The sequence below is a fragment of the Bombina bombina genome, chromosome 1, assembly GCF_027579735.1.
Source record: "Bombina bombina isolate aBomBom1 chromosome 1, aBomBom1.pri, whole genome shotgun sequence".
Lineage (NCBI taxonomy): Eukaryota > Metazoa > Chordata > Amphibia > Anura > Bombinatoridae > Bombina > Bombina bombina.
The window spans coordinates 269,117,941-269,137,021 of record NC_069499.1 but is presented as its reverse complement, the minus strand read 5'-3'; the positions used below and the strand labels follow the sequence as shown (position 1 = coordinate 269,137,021).

The following is a 19,081-nucleotide window of genomic DNA, read 5'->3' as shown; positions in this document are numbered from 1 at the left end:
CATAGTGAGACAACAAAATTACCCATCTGAGTATGGCAAAACGGGGGGATGAGACAAAGGTAGCCAGGCAACACAAGACATTGGATATAAGTAGCAGGTGGGATTGATGCGAGCTGGGAACTAGACATGTACCCACATTGAGACAAGATGTGCAGACCCAAAAGGCCCAATTGTAGTAAAACAATCTGCTAAGCAATATATAAGGGATATTAAATATAAACAGCTAAACAGTATGCCCCGAGGAGCAAAGTGCCCTATCTTACTAACTTAGGGTACATCTAAACATAGATCTCAAAGTTAATACTATCTAGCACTCTAGGTGGGTAGTATATTGTCCCACTAATACTGTTACATCAGTTTTATCGTTATCTCAAATTAAATGGCATGAACTCAATCGTAATAAAACAAGCTAACAATTGTACACAGCTTACACAGAAACATCAAATATGTGCAGAAACAACAAGGAGATTTATACACATAATGCTTTAAACAGCCTTTTACTTAGGCGATGTCTTGATCAAGTCTTTCTCTATAGTCTCTCTCGCACAGAAGAAGCAGTTAACAACCACCTAGCCCCCCTTAGGCAAGATAGGTCTCACCGGCTCAGCTGTGCTGTAGTAAGTCATCAGCTGATTCCAGCAAGATCCATAGGAAGCCGAATGTATATGCCTTTCAGGTTGCCCATGGCTGGAGTTCCACTATTTGTCCCAGGCCTAATCAGAGTTGGAACAAAGTACCGGGATGTCGTGAGGGGCCTCTCAGGAACAATCTGTGGCATCTTAACACCCAGCTGCACGAGACAGACTTTCTCACTGCCGCTTGCCGTGTGCACTGTGTCACTGCTCAAAAGCCTCTGTTGCGATGATCTGGTGAGCGGCGTTGTCTGTGAGTAGGTGCCTCTCTGGTATGTCCAGGCTAGTGCCATTACGTTGTTTGCCGCCTCGGGAGCAATCCGATCCCCAATCTGCAAAACTCTGATAGCGGGGACAGCCTCCCCGAAATTCAGCAATGATGGGGCATCTGTGGCATCCGGAAAGCCTTTAGCCTCCTCTGCTGTATCCCCTGAAGTCCCGGTGTGGCCTCAAGAAAATTTCTCTGTTTCCAACATTGGCTCAAGGGGGATCTCTAACGCCTTAGTTAGCTGCTCCTCATCTCGTGGCAGGCCAGCGTGTGTGTTCAGGGTGTTGGTGCCACCGAAGCCCCTTTTGAGTAATATGTGGAGGTTATGAAAATGCTCCTCCAGTAAGCATAGCAGGGTTTTCTCAGATATCCACGACTCCATTGTAGAAAGGGATAACTCAGCTCTTAGTGGTTGTGTGAGTGAGAATAGCTCACTCTATACCTGCGTGAACGGGGTGGGTGTTGAGGCCTTCCCTATTCGGGCCACCCAAGTCTCAACAGTCTGGACTAGACTGCAGGCAATACAGAAGTAGAGGCATCAAACGATGCAGTGATCTTGATATAATCTAAGCAAAATGGAATAGATGCAGATTGTCAGATAATCCTCTTAATACACGGCGGATTGTATTATTCCAATGCTCAGCAGCTATTATTGCGACCGATCATGGCCGCTGCCCAGACACGCCCCTCAGCAGCCCTATACTTACCTATCAGTTGTGCCTTACTGCGTGATCACCAAATATAGTGTGCAGTTTTCTAATATATTTCTTTTTTCTGTGTCCCTGTCAAACTTTATAATTTCCTTTGCTCTGCATTGTATTCTAGATGATAATAATTTGATATATATATATAGTATATATATATATAGGAGACTGCACTCTCAGACTGAACACATCCCATGACCCTGCAACATGCTCAGCCCTGGGTGCTAATAGCACTCTCAGGAAGCTGTGCTGTCTCCAGAGTGACAGGCAGTTCACCCCATAAGGCCCATAAGGAAAATTACTAAATAAATTAATACAACACACAGAGAAAGTCCAGCACTCACTTACAAGCTCTCAGCTAAGATTAAAAGCAAAACTGGAATATATGAATAATGCTGTGATTTGTTTGTGCACCTCTTTGTATTTGAGATGACAATAGTTATATACATTTATATATACATAATGCTGTGATTTTTTGTGCACTGCAGTGTATCTGATGCTCATGTGTTCTGTGCACGTGATACCTGTTTCGCCCAGCAGTGAGTGGGTTACTGTACAGCACGGTATTGAGCGTCTCTGTGGCCTTGCTCAATAATTCTAATAACGAGGTCTGGGCATGTGTGGTGCCAGACACTAGGGGCTGAGGTCTTTCTGTAACAGGGTTGTCTCCTTCTCACCACATACACAGTCTGGAGGGGTCAGGTCTGATAAGTCAGCTTTCCACGAGACACTGAGTCAGGTCTGAAGAGTCCTCATTAGTCTTACTGCCTCCGCAGTGATATTAAATATATACTCAGAGCTGTAAACAGAAAGATCACATCCAGTATCCTTGATCCTTATCTCATATCAAGCACCCCATTTTATTGAGCTACTCTTCAGCCCACACACAAAGGAAATATCTTTATTAAAGTGTTAAAACGCCAATAGCGCTCTCTCTAAAAGGGACATTGTTATTCTTAGTTCTGGCTCAAAGACAATATTTATCAGTGTTGTTTTTTACGGATATTCCTGATTTTTCTATCATTTGTCCCTATCAGCCACTGAGCTGTAGATACCTAAGTGTCAGTTCTTATAGAACTGATGTTTGCTTCTTGTTAGCTTAACTGTAAAGGGTAATGAAACACTACATTTTTATTTCATGATTCAGAGCATACATTTTTAAACTACTTTTCAATTTACTTATAGGGACACTCAGGTTTTATTACATTTTCATTATTCAGATACAGCATGTAATTTTAAACAACTTTCCAATTTACTTCCATTAAAAATAATGTGCACAGTCTTTTATATTTACACTTTTTTTGAGTCACCAGATCCTACTGAGCATGTGCAAGAACTCAGACTATACGTATATGCATTTGTGATTGGCTGATTGCTATCACATGGTACAAGGGGAGTGGAAATATACATAACTTTGAAATGTGTTAGAAAATAATCTACTATTTATTTGAAATTCAGAGTAAATGCTATTGCATTGTCTTGTTATCTTGCATTTGTTGTTTATGCAAATCTGCTGTGTTTACTGGTCCTTTAATTTATCATATTTGCTTTATTTTCTTGGTATTCTTTGCTAAAGGAGCAGCAATGTACTACTGAGAGCTAGCTGTACACATCCAGTGAGCCAATGACAAGAGACAAATGTGTGTAGCCCCCAATCAACAGCTAGCTTCCATAAGTGTAGGATGTGTTCACATTCTTTTTCTACAAAGGATACCAAGAGAACAAAATACATTTGAAAATAGAAGTGAATTTAAACTCTATATGAAACTTGCAAATTTAATTTTAACTTTCCTATCCCTTTAAACAGCTTTTACTTTCATATTTCCTTTGTTAACATGTGACAATGCTGCTCTTTCATATGTTGGAAACATTTTTACTACAATGTGCTTTTTATACATCTGAGTAGATAGCAGATTTCAATGTACATCTAAATTTTTAAAAGCAAAAAATATATATATATATCCATTATAATACTAGTATTGTCCCATATAGCATCTTTATAAAACTTCTTATTATATTTCCTATAATCTCTTCCTGATACTGCTTGTATCACAAAAGCATATTACTCCTCCAATAGCTCCATATAACGTTACCACCTAGTTTATTTTTCTATATACATTTTTATTTATAATGATTTCTGTTTATTCCAATAGACTTGTGCGGAACTGAATAATTTGTTTAAGACGAATCATTCGCAATGAATATTTAGAAAAATTTGTTATTTTCCAGCATATTAAGTGTGCTGCACTATTTATTATTATTATTATGTATATATATATATATATATATATATATATATATATATATATATATATATATATATATATATATAAATATACTGAATATTCATTAACATTTACATTGGTTTTCATTAAAACTGATGTAAATATTCTCTACTTCTGTCACCTTGATACTTAACTGTAGAGCTGGGGAGCTGCACTAATCTTCTTCTTCTTCTTCATAGACTCCAGGGTGCACTAATACGACCCTTCTTCACAGTGTCCAGGGCCTAATTCTCCTATTAGCGTGGCCCTGGACTCTGTAAAGATGTTTAGATCAGAGCTTCCAGCCTGCGCTAAAGGTGAAGGGATCCGCCGCCTGTAGCTCGCTGGGGAGCCGCATTAATAGGAGCATTAGTGCGGCCCTGGAGTCTATGAAGAAGATGATTTGCACAGCTCTCTAGCAGGTAAGTAATACACCTAATTTAAAGAATAACAAATATATTCATGAATCATATTCATTATTCTTTAAATTAGTTAGAGCATTAATTCGGATATCCGCATTTTCATTACAAAATGACATTCATAACTAAACAAATGCACATTCTTAAAACACTTATAATTTGTCCTTATTACACCACCTATTGCTCCATATGGCAAAACTTATATATTTACAGTGATGATAATTGTGTTGCAATTGAGATACATAATAATACTAAAGTGAAACTAACAGGTTGGTTGATTTGGTACATATATTAAAACTCTCTATTGCTCACTGACTGATAGGAGCAATTCCCACATTAAAAAATCGTGTTTATTCAGCACATGAACAAAAACAAAACTATAATAAAAAGGTACTGCAATACATTTTGAAATAGTTTCTTTTTTTAAAAAAACAACAGAAAATAATGAGTACCATGTCCCTTTTAGAGTAAACATGATAACTGAAGGAAAAGTTAAAGGATCAGTGGAATAGCACTATCTAAACATGTCAAAATATTTTTTGAATAAAAAAAGGTTAAATTTAAGTGGTCATTTTGGAGCTAACAATAAGTGCCACTGGGCCTTAAGGACTGATTGCTCACTGGCTGATAAGCAGGTCTTCAACTGCTTTTTTGGTAGACACTGACATGCCTCACCAGCTCCCTCCCCCCTCACTACAGGATCATCTATTTTACAAAAAAAAAAAATGTAATACATTTAAAAATGCCCTCTTCCAGATACCATAATAATAATTAAAAAAAATGTGTCCATTGAAGGTCTGAGGGTTTGGACTGCAAGCTCTGTGGATATAATTGCATTCGAACAAATCCTGATCTGGGACGTGCAGAGTTTAATGGTCTGTGTAATCATGTTAAATTAAATCTGTTAAAGCACAGAATGAAAAGAAAAGTGTGTAGTTAAAACAATTCAATACTCAGAGCGTGTGAAATGGAGCTGGCGAGTGTTTTTTATGAGCGCCTGCCTTCTTGGGCGCTAGGTCCTGCTCTGCTTTTCGTCCTTTCTGACGGTTATTATATCCTAATGCGAGCAGCTTTGCTCTAATGACGCTGCTGTGTATAAATACTTTTTGCAGTGAGCAGACACTGTAGGACCACATAAAAATGTTTGCCTTAATTTCCCTTCAAAAAAGGGTTTAAGAAACCAGACCAGCCTTGTAACAGATTTTTTAAAGGTGGAGGAACCCAATAAAATTACCAGCCTTGCACAGCGTGCATCTGTTTCCTTTGGCATTATTGGGAGGTGTAGGTGAAATATTCAGGAGGCTGACAGGGTTGGGTGGAGGGAAGTAAAAACCTACCGGGAAGAGAAAATGGCTTTAGTGTGACTAATTTGCATTACATGGAGACCTTCATGTAGACACAGCAAATAACATTAGCACTTTCCAGACAGTTACAAGCGAGAGCCCTGCGGAGGCTGCTTCTGTATGGGAAATCTGTTTTCTAGTATAGTGCTGACTTCACAAATACTTTTTTCTTGCAGAATAATATAAAGAAACTGCAATACACAATGTGGTTATATTATGCAGCACACAGAATCAATGAAGTATAATTCTAATACAAAATGATTATGTGCTGTCATAGGTTAGAATAGATCATGTTATGTGTGGATTACTGACCCTGTGTGACTGTGTTTAGCCCTGCAAAAAGGGTTAAAGGGACAGTGTACTGTACAATTGGTTTCCATTAATGGGATGAGCTTGCTGGAAGAGCAGACTTAATTAGCTTATCTTTCTGTATTTACACAAAATCCTCATTATCTTATCTCTCACTGTATGTGTAGTGAGACCAGTACTTAGGGCCCGTTGATCCAAAGCTCTCTGCTCTGGTGAGATTTTCTAAGCATTTTTTTCAGTACTGCAAGGTACCTCAAAGTGTTTTCAAAAGGCAAATTTTAGCTATTAAATGGTTTATCTGACAATGTAGAGTTCTAGGTGTGAAGGAGAGACACATATATTGAAAAATAATGTTAAAAAAAGCCCCCAAAGATTATGTGTAATATTTCTATGCCAGCGAGTTTTTGACCAGCAGATTTCTCGTTTGCGATTTCATTTAAACCTTCTTGTTTACAGTTTTCTATAACCATAACCATTACTTATGTATTGAAATGTTCAGTACAGGTTTGGGATACAGTAGGCAAAAGGAGCTATTTTAAATGACAAAATAAAAACAAATTATCTATTTATAAGCAATTTACTACACCCCAACAGGTAAAATTGATCTCTAGTTAGAACACATTAATGAGGAGAAAAGAAAATAAGTCCCACTCTTGAGCACAAAATCTTGCAGAACAGGGATGGTCAACCAGGAGGGCCAATCGTAAGATGGCTCTACTCGCTGTCTGTTTTCTGCTTGGGAGCTGCAAGGCTTGCAGTTCCCGAATAAGGCCCAGATTATATTATTGTATCAATAACAATGGACGGTGCTAAAATTAGTGCGCAAATTGATATTACAAGTCCATGGTAAAACAGATTTACCAGAAAAGGTTTAGTGCAGCCAACATCCCTTTAGTGTGCCCTATACTGTCAATGGATATCGCAACCATGCTATACATTGCTTATATTACAAGTTGAAAGTTATGAGTTGCGCTCAATAGAAAGCCAAAATAGCGCTAGAAGAAATAGCACGACTTGAGATTTAAAGTAAAGTGTTAGGGTTAAAATAAGCATTTCACAAAACGAATGTAAAATATATTAAAATATTATTGCATGTTTCTATGAGGCATATATAAGAAATGTCTTGCGGACCTGACCCGACAGTGCGGAATGCGGAGAGCAATACGCTCTCCGCGTTTAACATTGCACCAGCATCTCACAAGAGCTGCTGGTGCAACGCCGCCCCCTGCAGACTCGTGGCCAATGGGCCGCCAGCAGGGAGCTGTCAATCAACCCGATTGTACTTAATCGAGTTGAATTGTTGCGATTCCTGTCAACGATTGTTGCGATTCCTGTCAGCCTGTCTTTGTGACCGCTGCTTCATAACTGCTGTTTCTGGCGAGTCTGAAGACTCGCCAGAAACACGGGCCGTCAAGTTCCTTTCAGAGCTTGATAGATAGGCCCCTATGTGTGTATGTATACATGTCTATATGTGTGTATACATGTGTTTGTATGTGTTATATGTATATCTACTCATATATAGACATATACTGTATATTCACTTTTGAGCCCTTCCCAGTCAAATACTTTGAAACAAGCAATATCATTTATAAACCATTGTAATATGTTTTTATGTTTTTAATAGAAATACTTGAAATTCCTAATTTTTTACATAACCATATAATCTTGTGTAAGTTTAATGTCCATTTAACCGTGATGTTGGCAAACTTACTGTTAGCACTCATCAATTCATTTTCCTGGGATTAGGTCTGGGAGTATAATAGTGTATAGGAACTGGATTTTGTTGATTAAGAATTTTTAAGGGCAACACAGGGGTAAATCACGCTCAAGTAGAAAAAGATGATATACTGTAATGTTTTTTTGTATTTTTTAAATTCACTATTAAATTATATTGGGATTTTAATAGATGAATCATGTGACTGTCTTTTCTAAATGGTTGTGATTGCCCCTATAATTAGTAAATCTATCAACCAATAATATTGAGAGACATAATTCTTGATTTTGATTCTGTTGAAGCAGTTTTGCAAATAAAACTGACAACTATGGCAGTAAAAGTCTTCAGTTTTGCTAATTCGCTTACTGACTAAAGATAATATGACAACATGTAGGTTTTCATTTACATGTTCTGTGAGTCCTTTAATAATGTAGTGACGTGTTTTATTTCTGTTATTGACATTTACACTGACTGGAACATTGGTTGCCAGCTCTGTCTCGTGTTATTTGACGTTACTGTCACTTGTGTGTCTGGTAGCCAAATAAAAGACACATGACATAATTGGGAAACAGGATACTCTTGTCATTAATAGAAAACATTTAACATAAATTATTCAGATTACATACTTCTGAGCTATGCGGTTAATATAACTCGGAAAAAAAACTGTGTCTAAAGTTAACATGATTTTCCGTGAGAACAACAAAGGGTGATAATCGGAATTGTCTATGTCAGAGGCTTTCAGACTACTTTATTCCAATAAAGATGCATTGTCTGCCCCTGTGTTTCATACCCAACTGCGCAAAGAGGATTCCTCAAAGGGACAGTAGGATAATGACACAGAGAACTTCCAGCTGATGGCTGAAGTAAGCCTCAAAGCTACTTTGTCATATTTTGTTTAGTCTGTAACAGCCGCATTCATTTTCTACAGGGAAAGTGTGACATGACAGATTAAAGACCTATGGCCTTGTGTAGTGCTACATGTAAAGACGATATCAATGCTGTCTCTCTATTCATCCTCTCTCATGCCCTATGGAGAAGTCACCCTGTGCTTATTTGTGATGGAGTAGGATTTTGTACTAAAACATCCATACTCTGAGGTGTCTATTTCAGAGCTGTCTAACATTTTGAAACCCTTGGTCACCTTACCTTAAAGGGACATAAAACTCACAATTAATTCCCTTAAAAAACAGATTTAGTTGCACATTATAAATAACTTCTTTCAAAACTGTATATCAAAGAATGTGTATAGATCTCTGAGTGTAGATCAATACTTTGCTGTGGAATGTATCTATTTAACTGTGAATGGTCTGTTTGTAACTGTGCTTTGCACAGGTATATTCTACAACACAGGTGTTATGCTAGAAAGTCCTGATTTGGCTCAAGCTTATTGAAGGGACATGGAACCCAACATTTTTCATTAATAAGTTAGATAGAGCATACGATTTTAAACAACGTTCCAATTTACTTCTATTATCTAATTTGCTTTGTTCTTTTGTATCCTTTGTTGAAAAAAATGCCTATGTAGGCCCAGGAGCTGGGAGCTAGCTGCAGATAGGTGGCTGTACATACAGTATATGCCTGTTGTCATTGGCTTACCGATATATTCAGATAGCTCCCACTAGTACATTGCTGCTCCTTCAATAAATGATAATAGAAGTAAATTTGAAAATGGTTTAAAATGGTATGTTCTAGATGATTCATGAAAAATGTTTTGTTTCATGTACCTTTAAAACATTTGATGAGAGATATAGACAGAAGGTTCTGCGAACCTGTCCGCCCGTGATTGCAGAAAGCGGGCAGCTATACACTGTCCACATTTATCCGCTTGTGCAATGCCGTCCCCTGCTCATGCTATCCCAATGGCCCACGAGTAGGGACTGTCAATCACCTCAGGTGAACCTGTCTGGGGTGATTTTAATCCGCCAGCTAAGAGCTGGAGTAAAGGTTCGAATCAGTGGTCTGATGATCTCTGCTTCTTAAAGGGACAGTCTAGTCCAAAACAAACTTTTGTTATTCAGATAACTTCTATCACCAATTTTGCCTTGTTCTCTTGATATTGTTAGTTGAAAGCTAAACCTAGGAGGTTCATATGCTAATGTCTAAGGCCGCCTCTTATCTCAGGGCATTTTGTCAGTTTTTGACCACTAGAGGGTGTTAGTTCATGTGGAGTTCCTAGGAGCCAGCACTGGAGTTCCTAGGAGCCAGCACTGAAATGCAAGTCTGTCAAAAGAACTGAAATATGGGTCAGTTTGCAGAGGCTTACATACAAGATAATCACAGAGGTAAAAAGTGTATTAACATAACTGTGTTGGTTATGTAAAACTATGGAATGGATAATAAAGGGATTATCTATCTTTTAAAACATTAAATATTCTGGTTTAGACTGCCCCTTTAACTATGGGCTGCAGGCTCGCACTCACAGCTTGATAAATGGAGCCGATTATGTTTATGTGTAAGAACCATGTGCCATTTTGTAAAGTTATCTTATATCACTGATTTCACTGTCTTAGAGAACAATATGTTTTTGTGTTTTGCAGCCATTCTGAATGTGGATGATTCTGTGGTGGATCTGGAAACCCTTCAAGCTTTATATGAAAATGTAAGTGCTTGTGAGTAGGTGCCTCTTATATGTATATACACTGTTAAAGGGATAGAATGCATTGGTGAATTTCAATTTTAATCCCCCCCAATATACTTCCATTTCCAGTTATTAGTGTTAAGCACATATGCTGTGAGGGCTCGTATTCAAACACCTTGTCTGAGAGTTAGCTGTGGCTTGTATGACACAAATGAAGTATTCACAGGTACAATACACACCACTGCCAGCTCTAAACTAGCAATACTGATGCAGGACCTTTAGCATATGTGCGTATGCCACTACAAACTAGTAATAACATTTACTTGAAGCATTTTTACTAATGGAAATATATTGAAAATATGCTTCTATTTAAAATTGAAATGCATCCATGTATATTTCAGATTTGTCCTTTATGTCCTATTAACACAACCAAGTCTTCATCCTCTCAACATATTCCTGGTATGCCTCCATAAGATTATTTATATGTGCTATAAAAATGTATTTAGAAATAACAACTTTATAAAATATATTGATACTTTAGAAGGTTGATTCACGTATCTTGCAAAAATGAAAAATAATGATTCATGTTTTATTGCAAAGTTATTTTGTCAACAACATAGACATAAAGGCCCAGATGCAGCTCTAACAGTTACACGCGAACGTTAAGCGGTTTATCACGGGTGTTTACACTCAACGGGCTTACTGCTGGTATTATGAGTTAAAAGTAAACGCAATCGCTTGAGCACAATCGTGATTTAGTTAACTGTGTTGCGAAACTAAAAAATGTCACAAAACACATAAAAAATACATTACAAAGTACAGCTACACTCATAATAACACTATATAATAGAAATCATTTAAAAAAATATTGCACCTGCAGTAGCCAAACATGGGTATCCACGGAAGAGTGCACATGTGTCCTGTTGTTGGGTTAATAACATGTTGAAAGGTTTTTAGTTTTTGGTTATATATTTAAAACAGTTTATAAATAATAAAAGAGAACTAAGTATATTTGAGAAAGGTGACAACTAACTTGAAGAGGACTAGTTGCATTGAAGCTCCAAACTGTCACCAAGAGATTGGAAAACAAATACCAGGAATATTTGTACGAAACAATGTGTTATTGGATTTGTACTATTATTACTCTTAAAGATGTGAAACCACCTTGGTGTGTATTCTGAATAATTGAAAAATTGTATCTCATTTGTCCTATCAAATTATGATTTTTATGTAAAAAGAATTGTTCTCAAAAAAGTATTTAAAAAAAATAAAAAATATATATATATATATATATATATTGCACATAAAAGTTATAAGGGCTCAAAGATATGAGATTTCAGGTGTTAGAAAAAAAGGTAGCCAAATGGCTTTAATATAGAGGTACATACATGTCTAAAGATGTATATTTATCTGTATATGTATGTATGTATGTGTCTATATATGTGTGCATATGTATTTATATGTGTTTATATGTATTATATGTATTTACAGACATATATACACATATAAACACATAAATACATATGTACACATATATATATGTGTGTGTACATATGTATTTGTGTTTATATGTGTATATATGTCTGTAAATACATATAAATAGACATATATAAATATATATATATATATATATATATATATATACACACAACCAGACGTGGACTCCTTGCTCAGTGTGCTTAGAGGAATATGGTTACACCTTACTGACGAGGCTGACGATTGCTGGGCTAAAAGAAGTTGCACCCAGGTGGTAAATCGCTAACAATAAAATTGAGCTTGTTGTTCGTTCCTGTGAGTGCATTTCTCTCTGTATGTATTTAGTCTCCCTAAGGGAAAAAGGGGCAACCAGACGTGGACTCCTTGCTCCGTTCAGAGAAGAATTGCCTGGTATTTCGGCACTGGACTGACCGTAATAGGCGGGATCAGACTGATATACTACAGGAAAGTTCTATTCTGTGAAAAGCATTGCTGGGCTAAAATAAGTTGCACCCAGGTGGTAAATCGCCATAGAACAGGCTAACAATGGTATTGAGCTTGTTGTTCGTTCTTGTAAGTGCATTTCTCTCTGTATGTATTTAGTCTCCTTAAGGGAAAAAGGGGCAACCAGACGTGGACACCTTGCTCAGTGTGCTTAGAGGAATATGGCTATACCTCACTGACTAGGCCCAATGAAGGCCGAAACGATTGTCTGGGGTTGCTGTGTTCCTTGTTCAGAGAAGAATTGCCTGGTATTTCGGCGCTGAACTGACCGTAATAGACGGGATCAGACTGATATACTATAGGAAAGTTCTACTCTGTGAAAAGCATTGCTGGGCTAAAAGAAGTTGCATCCAGGTGGTAAATCGCCATAGAACAGGCTAACAATGGTATTGAGCTTGTTGTTCGTTCCTGTGAGTGCATTTCTCTCTGTATGTATTTAGTCTCCCTTAGGGAAAAAGGGGCAACCAGACGTGGACTCCTTGCTCAGTGTGCTTAGAGGAATATGGCTACACCTCACTGACCAGGCTCAATGAAGGCCAAAGCGATCGTCTGGGGTTGCTGTGTTCCTTGTTCAGAGAATTGCCTGGTATTTCGGTGCTGGACTGACCGTAATAGGGGGGATCAGACTGATATACTACAGAAAAGTTCTACTCTGTGAAAAGCATTGCTGGGCTAAAAGAAGTTGCACCCAGGTGGTAAATCGCCATAGAACAGGCTAACAATGGTATTGAGCCTGTTGTTCGTTCCTGTGAGTGCATTTCTCTCTGTATGTATTTAGTCTCCCTTAGAGAAAAAGGGGCAACCAGACGTGGACTCCTTGCTCAGTGTGCTTAGAGGAATATAACTACACCTCACTGACGAGGCCAAATGAAGGCCGAAACGATCGTCTGGGGTTGCTGTGTTCCTTGTTCAGAGAAGAATTGCCTGGTATTTCGGCACTGGACTGACCGTAATAGGCGGGATCAGACTGATATACTACAGGAAAGTTCTACTCTGTGAAAAGCATTACTGGGCTAAAAGAAGTTGCACCCAGGTGGTAAATCACTATAGAACAGACTAACAATGGTATTGAGCTTGTTGTTCGTTCCTGTGAGTGCATTTCTCTCTGGATGTATATATATATATATAAGTGTGTGTGTGCGCATTGGAGCCCTTTGCTGTTAAGTAGATGAAAACATGAAAATCATATTTATGCAATATTCAATTTAATAAAGTGTTATACTGTGTATTTACTGTAAATATTTTACATTCCAATGTTCTAAACATAGCAGAATATGTTCTTTTTATTTATAAATAGATATTCCTATATATATATATCTATATACATCTATACCTATATATAATATATATACCTGTACATTGTACTTGGTGTATATATATATATATATATATATATGTGTGTATAGAAATATATTGAATCAAAAAACATTATATATATAAATATTTATTTCTGAATAAATAGAACATATTCTGCTATGTGCAGAACATTGGAATGTGAAATATTCATAGTTTCATGTTGGGTTAGCGCACATGAGAATATGCAATCGGGTTTGTGCTAGAGTAAGGTTTTTTTTTCCCCACTTCTTTTTCTCCATTGACTTCTATGGGAAAAAACATAAACGCGCATTTGATATTCTAGGTTCAGATTTTTGCGCTCGTCGGGTTAAAGCTGGAGCGAAAATATTTTACTTTGAACTCTTAATACAAGCGCAACCCGACGCGCAAAAAGCTTACTTCTAGCGCAATTAACGCTTGAGCAGGAGCGTTAATTACCACTCCATTTGTAATCTTGGCCAATGTGTTTTCAATTATTTCTTATACCAGTTGCACACTATAACATATACCAGAACTCTTTCCTTTGGGTTAATTTTTGTATATGAAATGGCCATTTTGCTTTCTCACACACACAGATAAAGTTACAGAGTGCTGCATTTTGCGAAGGAGATAGCTAGGTACATCAAAACCGCCCAGTGTGTCAAATTCAGAGAGTTTTACAATTGACTTCTCAATTCACATTTGTTCCCTCTTTTATGTAGATATTGGATGTACAGCTTATCTCTTATGTATTTTCTTATGTGCACTTTAAGGGACCTTTTATTTAAAATTGAGTAAAAAATACGAGGTATAAAAACTACCTGAGCAACAAACTAGATTCTGTAGTAGTTTGATAGCTGAAACTTACACTCTTCACACTGCTCCCTGACACGTTGTCTTAGCTGCCTAAACTAGCTTTCCCTAACAAGTTACCTTAGCTGCCTAACCTACCAGAAGCAGTATGTTTTAGCTGACACTCACTGCGGAGACTAGTTTGTTGCCAAGGTAACCCTGTGCAGGAATAATAATATTCTACAGAGCAGGTCTATTAGGGGCAGGAGGCAGCTTCTGCTTATTTTTATGTCCTAAACTATATTTCTGCTTATTTAAGAGAGAGAAAAAAATGTTTCTTTCTTTGCTGTGTGCAGCCTGCTGGCTAGAGGGCTCAGCACGTGTTCTACAGATGTCTAGGGAGCATTTGAAAATCGTGTGCTGTGGGGAATAAAATACAGTAATATCACACAGGTCATAACAAAAAATGAAAATACAGGCAAGTTCACTGTCATTTCTAACAACTTTAACTGTAAAATGTTTAATACGTATATATTGCGAAATACTATTTACATACTTTTCAAATATTGTGCTATGCTTTCTGACTGTAGTGTCAGTTTAAATGCAATGAGTTCAATAGTCTAAAATGCCCCAGTGTCTGAAACTATCCATACTAAAGAAGTTTAATAGTATCTCAATAGCCTTAGTTACGGATGCCACCTCAGCCATGTTTTCTTGGACACTCTCACATTAAGTGCACCCACACGTATTATATATAATTTTAGAGGACAAATAGGGCTTTCTTGTGACATCAAATAATTATATATGAACTATAATTTAATATGAAAAAAATCTAAGTGTGAGAAATTAAAGGGCCACTAAACCCAAAATCTTTTTTTCATGATTCAGATAGAGAATACAAATGTAAACAACATTACAATTTACTTCTATTATTTATTTTGCTTCATTTTTTAGATATCCTTAGTTGAAGAAAAAGCAATGCACATGGGTGAGCCGATCACACGAGGCTTCTATGTGCAACAACCAATCAGCAGCTACTGAGCATATCTAGATATGCTTTTCAGCAAAGACTATCAAGAGGATAAAACAAATTAGATAATAGAAGTAAATTAGAAAGATGTTTAAAATTGCATTCTCTTTCTAAATCATGAAAGAAAAATGTGGGTTTAATGTCCCTTTAAGAAATGTTATGTTTTCTAAGCAATTTTATTGTGAATATCATAATTTTGGTTTTACTGCAATTTTATAATGTCCCATGAGTACAGTAATATCCCCCATGTACAGGTTTTATGGGGCTTCAGTATGTTACAGGGTCAAATATGGTGCCTGCCGATTTCAGTCTTCATAGATGGAAATTGGACATATTGATCTAAACAGCACTAACATTTTTGGGCCATTTTTTCAGGAGTGATCTCTCTGCCTCTTTTGCCTCAGATCACAATGTGAAGAGAAAGGTAGAATGCAGACAGCCAATGATTCAAATCATTGTCTGTCACATTGCATCAGTCACTTCCTGTCACTGTTATCACTTAACTCCAACGGCGCTGATTGACTCCTGGGTGACTGCCTGCATTGCCAGGCAAGTCCCTGTATCGGATGCAACCCTGTAAGTTTTACGGCGGAGCAGGGGGGCCACAGAAGTCATCGTTAAGGCACAGTGTTTTCAGGATAGCGGGGTACGTCCTTATGTCGTTAAGAGGGTGAAAGGATAAATGTATATATGTGTACAACAGCATAGGGATATAATAATACAATAGCACCAAAATGTGATAGCACACAAGTATCAAGAAATTTGATTTAACAAAAATGGGAGCGCAATATCACAGAAGCATCAGGGTTTGTGTCAGCACAGGACTATCATAATCTGCAACTGGACAAGAGAGACCTGGTAGGTAATAATACAGTATTGCTACTACTCACTAATGCATATTTCTCTAACACAGAGAGCCCAGAAAGAGGAAGTTGAGATGATCAAGAAACATTATGAAAATTCAAAAGATGAGGATGTGAAGTTACTGGACAAACCTGAACAGTAAGGGCAATATTCTGCCAATTCTCTGCAATCTTACAAATATACTTTACAAATATGTTCTGTATTTAACAAGATATTCTTTAATTATGTACACACACAAAAAATCACGCAAATTAAGGGGTAGATTACAAATGACGTTCTATCATTAGCGCGAGGAGCCACTAACGCAATTGCGTGGTTGCTTTTTTTTGCACTTGAATCCACATTAGAAGTGGCGCAGTGTTTAAATTACTGCAAATTTGTTTGCACTGATTTGCTGTAATTTACGCTCCCTATATTTTCTGCATGCGCCATTAAGGGTCAATGTGCACTCATATTACAAAGTGAAAGTGATTGCTTGAATGCAATGGCATTTTAAGATCAAACATTTTACATGAACTCAAAGCTCATGAAAGAGTTCGGGCTGAGAAAAAATCCTATGTTAAAAAAACAGGCAGAAAAGTATGCCATGAAAAGGGATTTAGCTCTTTTGCCAGTCTAAAAAAAACTATTCTAAGTAACTGGCAGAAAAAGTATGCCCTGAAAAAAAAACTATCTGGCAGAAAAAGTATGCCCTGAAAAAAAAACTATCTGGCCGAAAAAGTATGCACTGAAAAGGGCATAAGGGATTTAGCTTTTTATGCCAGGGGGGGGAAAAATCCTATACTAGAAAAAAAAAATCCAACCCCCCAAAAAGCTTGATTCAAGTTTGGTGAGTACCAACTTTGGGTTTAGCGATAGGGTTGTATAGGATTTTTTTTTCTGGCGTTTTCAGACCATACTTTTTTGTCAGTTAGGTTTTTTCTTATTGTACTTTTTTTAGAATAGTTTTTTTATAGACTGGCAAAAGAGATAAATCACTTATGCCATTTTTAGGGCATACTTTTTTGCCATATATATTTTTTTTTATGCAGTTCAACTAGGACACTGCCCGACAAATGCCCTTTTCAGGGCACTTTCTAGAGTAGGTCATAGTATTAGTGTAGATTTTTTTTGGAGACTTTAGTTTAAGGATAGGCTTTTTTATTTTTGGTAACTTTTTATTTTTTTGTAATGGTAGTGTTTTATACTTTTTGCAATGGTAGTGGTTTTTTTGTAACTTAGGGGTTTTAGGTTAGGGGTCCTGGGGTTTAGCTGTTTGGAGGTTAGAGGGTAGTTTGCGATGGGGGATGTGGGGTTACTGGGTTAATAGTGTAGGGAGATTATTGTGGCGGGGGTTGTGGCAGTAAGGAGATTAATAGGCTAGGGGGTAGTTTGAGATGGAAGATAGTTGGCCTCTAGCAATGGTAATGCTCAAGGGGAGCAGTAATTACCACTCCACTTGTAATCTAACCCTAAATGTGCTAAAATGTAATAACTACATTGTGACTGAATTTAACTGTAACAGGACAATATTTGCATTCCAAACCTGAAAGATAAATGATTCATATGCAGATATGGGGCCTATATGAATATAAATTGCTCTGCACAATTGTGATTTGTGTCACAGAGCTTGCACTTTTTAAGCTTTCTTTCCCTCTTTCATTTCACAGGTTCCTTTACGAGTTATCTCAGATACCAAATTTTTCAGAGCGCTCACAGTGTATTATCTTTCAGTCTACCTTTGCAGAAGGAATTGGCTCTGTATGTAGAAAGGTGGACATTATTATCAGGGCCTGCAAGGTAAGTCAGCTCAATTGTTATGTAAAGATGCTAACACCTCTAGTAGCAAATGATTGATTAAGGCATTCTCTGTCTTGGTATGATCTGACTACTAACTCTGGGTACTATTTTGCAGGGTTTACTAGAGATGGATAGTGTTAAAGACATTATGGGTCTGATACTTGCTTTTGGAAACTACATGAATGGTGGTAACAGGACAAGAGGACAGGCAGATGGCTTTGGGCTTGAAATTCTTCCAAAACTGAAGGATGTCAAGAGCGCGGTGAGTCAGTAGCTGGGGGAAAGTTACTGTTACTGTCAATATTAAACTACTAAACAAGGTATACAAAGTAGTGCTTAGATATACTATTAGAAGTAATTCTCACCATTTCAGTGGCATGAGAGAGTCTACAACAAAATCTTCAAAGATGTATTGTAAGAGATACTCAGCAGAACATTAATATAGGCTAACAAATCCACAGAGTTTTTCCACTGGATAATTCAAAGATCCAAATTTAAATAGGTAACCAGCTTGGGAAAGTACTTTATGTGTTGTTTCTCCTCCTGAAATGCCAGGTTCATGATGGAATATCTGATCAACTTTAAAAGAAATAAGAAAGGCACAGGGGAGTCATGAATGCTGATGAAACTCCTGCATTTTATAGTAATATTCAGTGTATTTTAGGGAGATAGATTTGTACTTTGGAGCTCAAAATAGTAGAAGGTAGAATAAAAAAAAAAAAACTAAAGCAAATGCACAAAGTATTTTATGAGTTTCTATGCTGAAAACTTTTAAACACTAAAAAAATCTGTTAAGTGCTTATTAAGCTTTAAAGTTGAAAAATAACTTTCTTTCTAATGGTAGTGAGAGTCCACAAAATCTTATTCTTACAAATGGGAATTGCATCACCTGGCCACCAGGAGGAGGCAAAGACACTCTAACCAGAGCATTCAACTATCCATCCTACTTCCCCTTCCCTCCGAGTAGTTCTTTGCCTCATTTAGGAGGTAGGCAGAGATGGAGTTGCTCTGCAGGATTATTTTTATGAAAACCCTCAATGGATGGTTCCTAGAAGAGAGGGTTAAGGGAGTTGCAGTTGACCTTCTTGCAC

General features: G+C 37.2%; 1 protein-coding gene across 1 annotated transcript in view; it reads left to right on the top strand.

Moving 5' to 3' along the window:
* Positions 1 to 19,081, top strand: part of FMN1 (formin 1) — a 480,791-nt gene that overhangs the window by 387,346 nt on the left and 74,364 nt on the right. The window contains exons 9-12 of the mRNA XM_053711972.1: positions 10,191 to 10,252; positions 16,261 to 16,349; positions 17,861 to 17,990; positions 18,106 to 18,252. Coding sequence (XP_053567947.1) covers positions 10,191 to 10,252; positions 16,261 to 16,349; positions 17,861 to 17,990; positions 18,106 to 18,252 — 428 coding nt within the window. The remainder of the gene's footprint in view (positions 1 to 10,190; positions 10,253 to 16,260; positions 16,350 to 17,860; positions 17,991 to 18,105; positions 18,253 to 19,081) is intronic.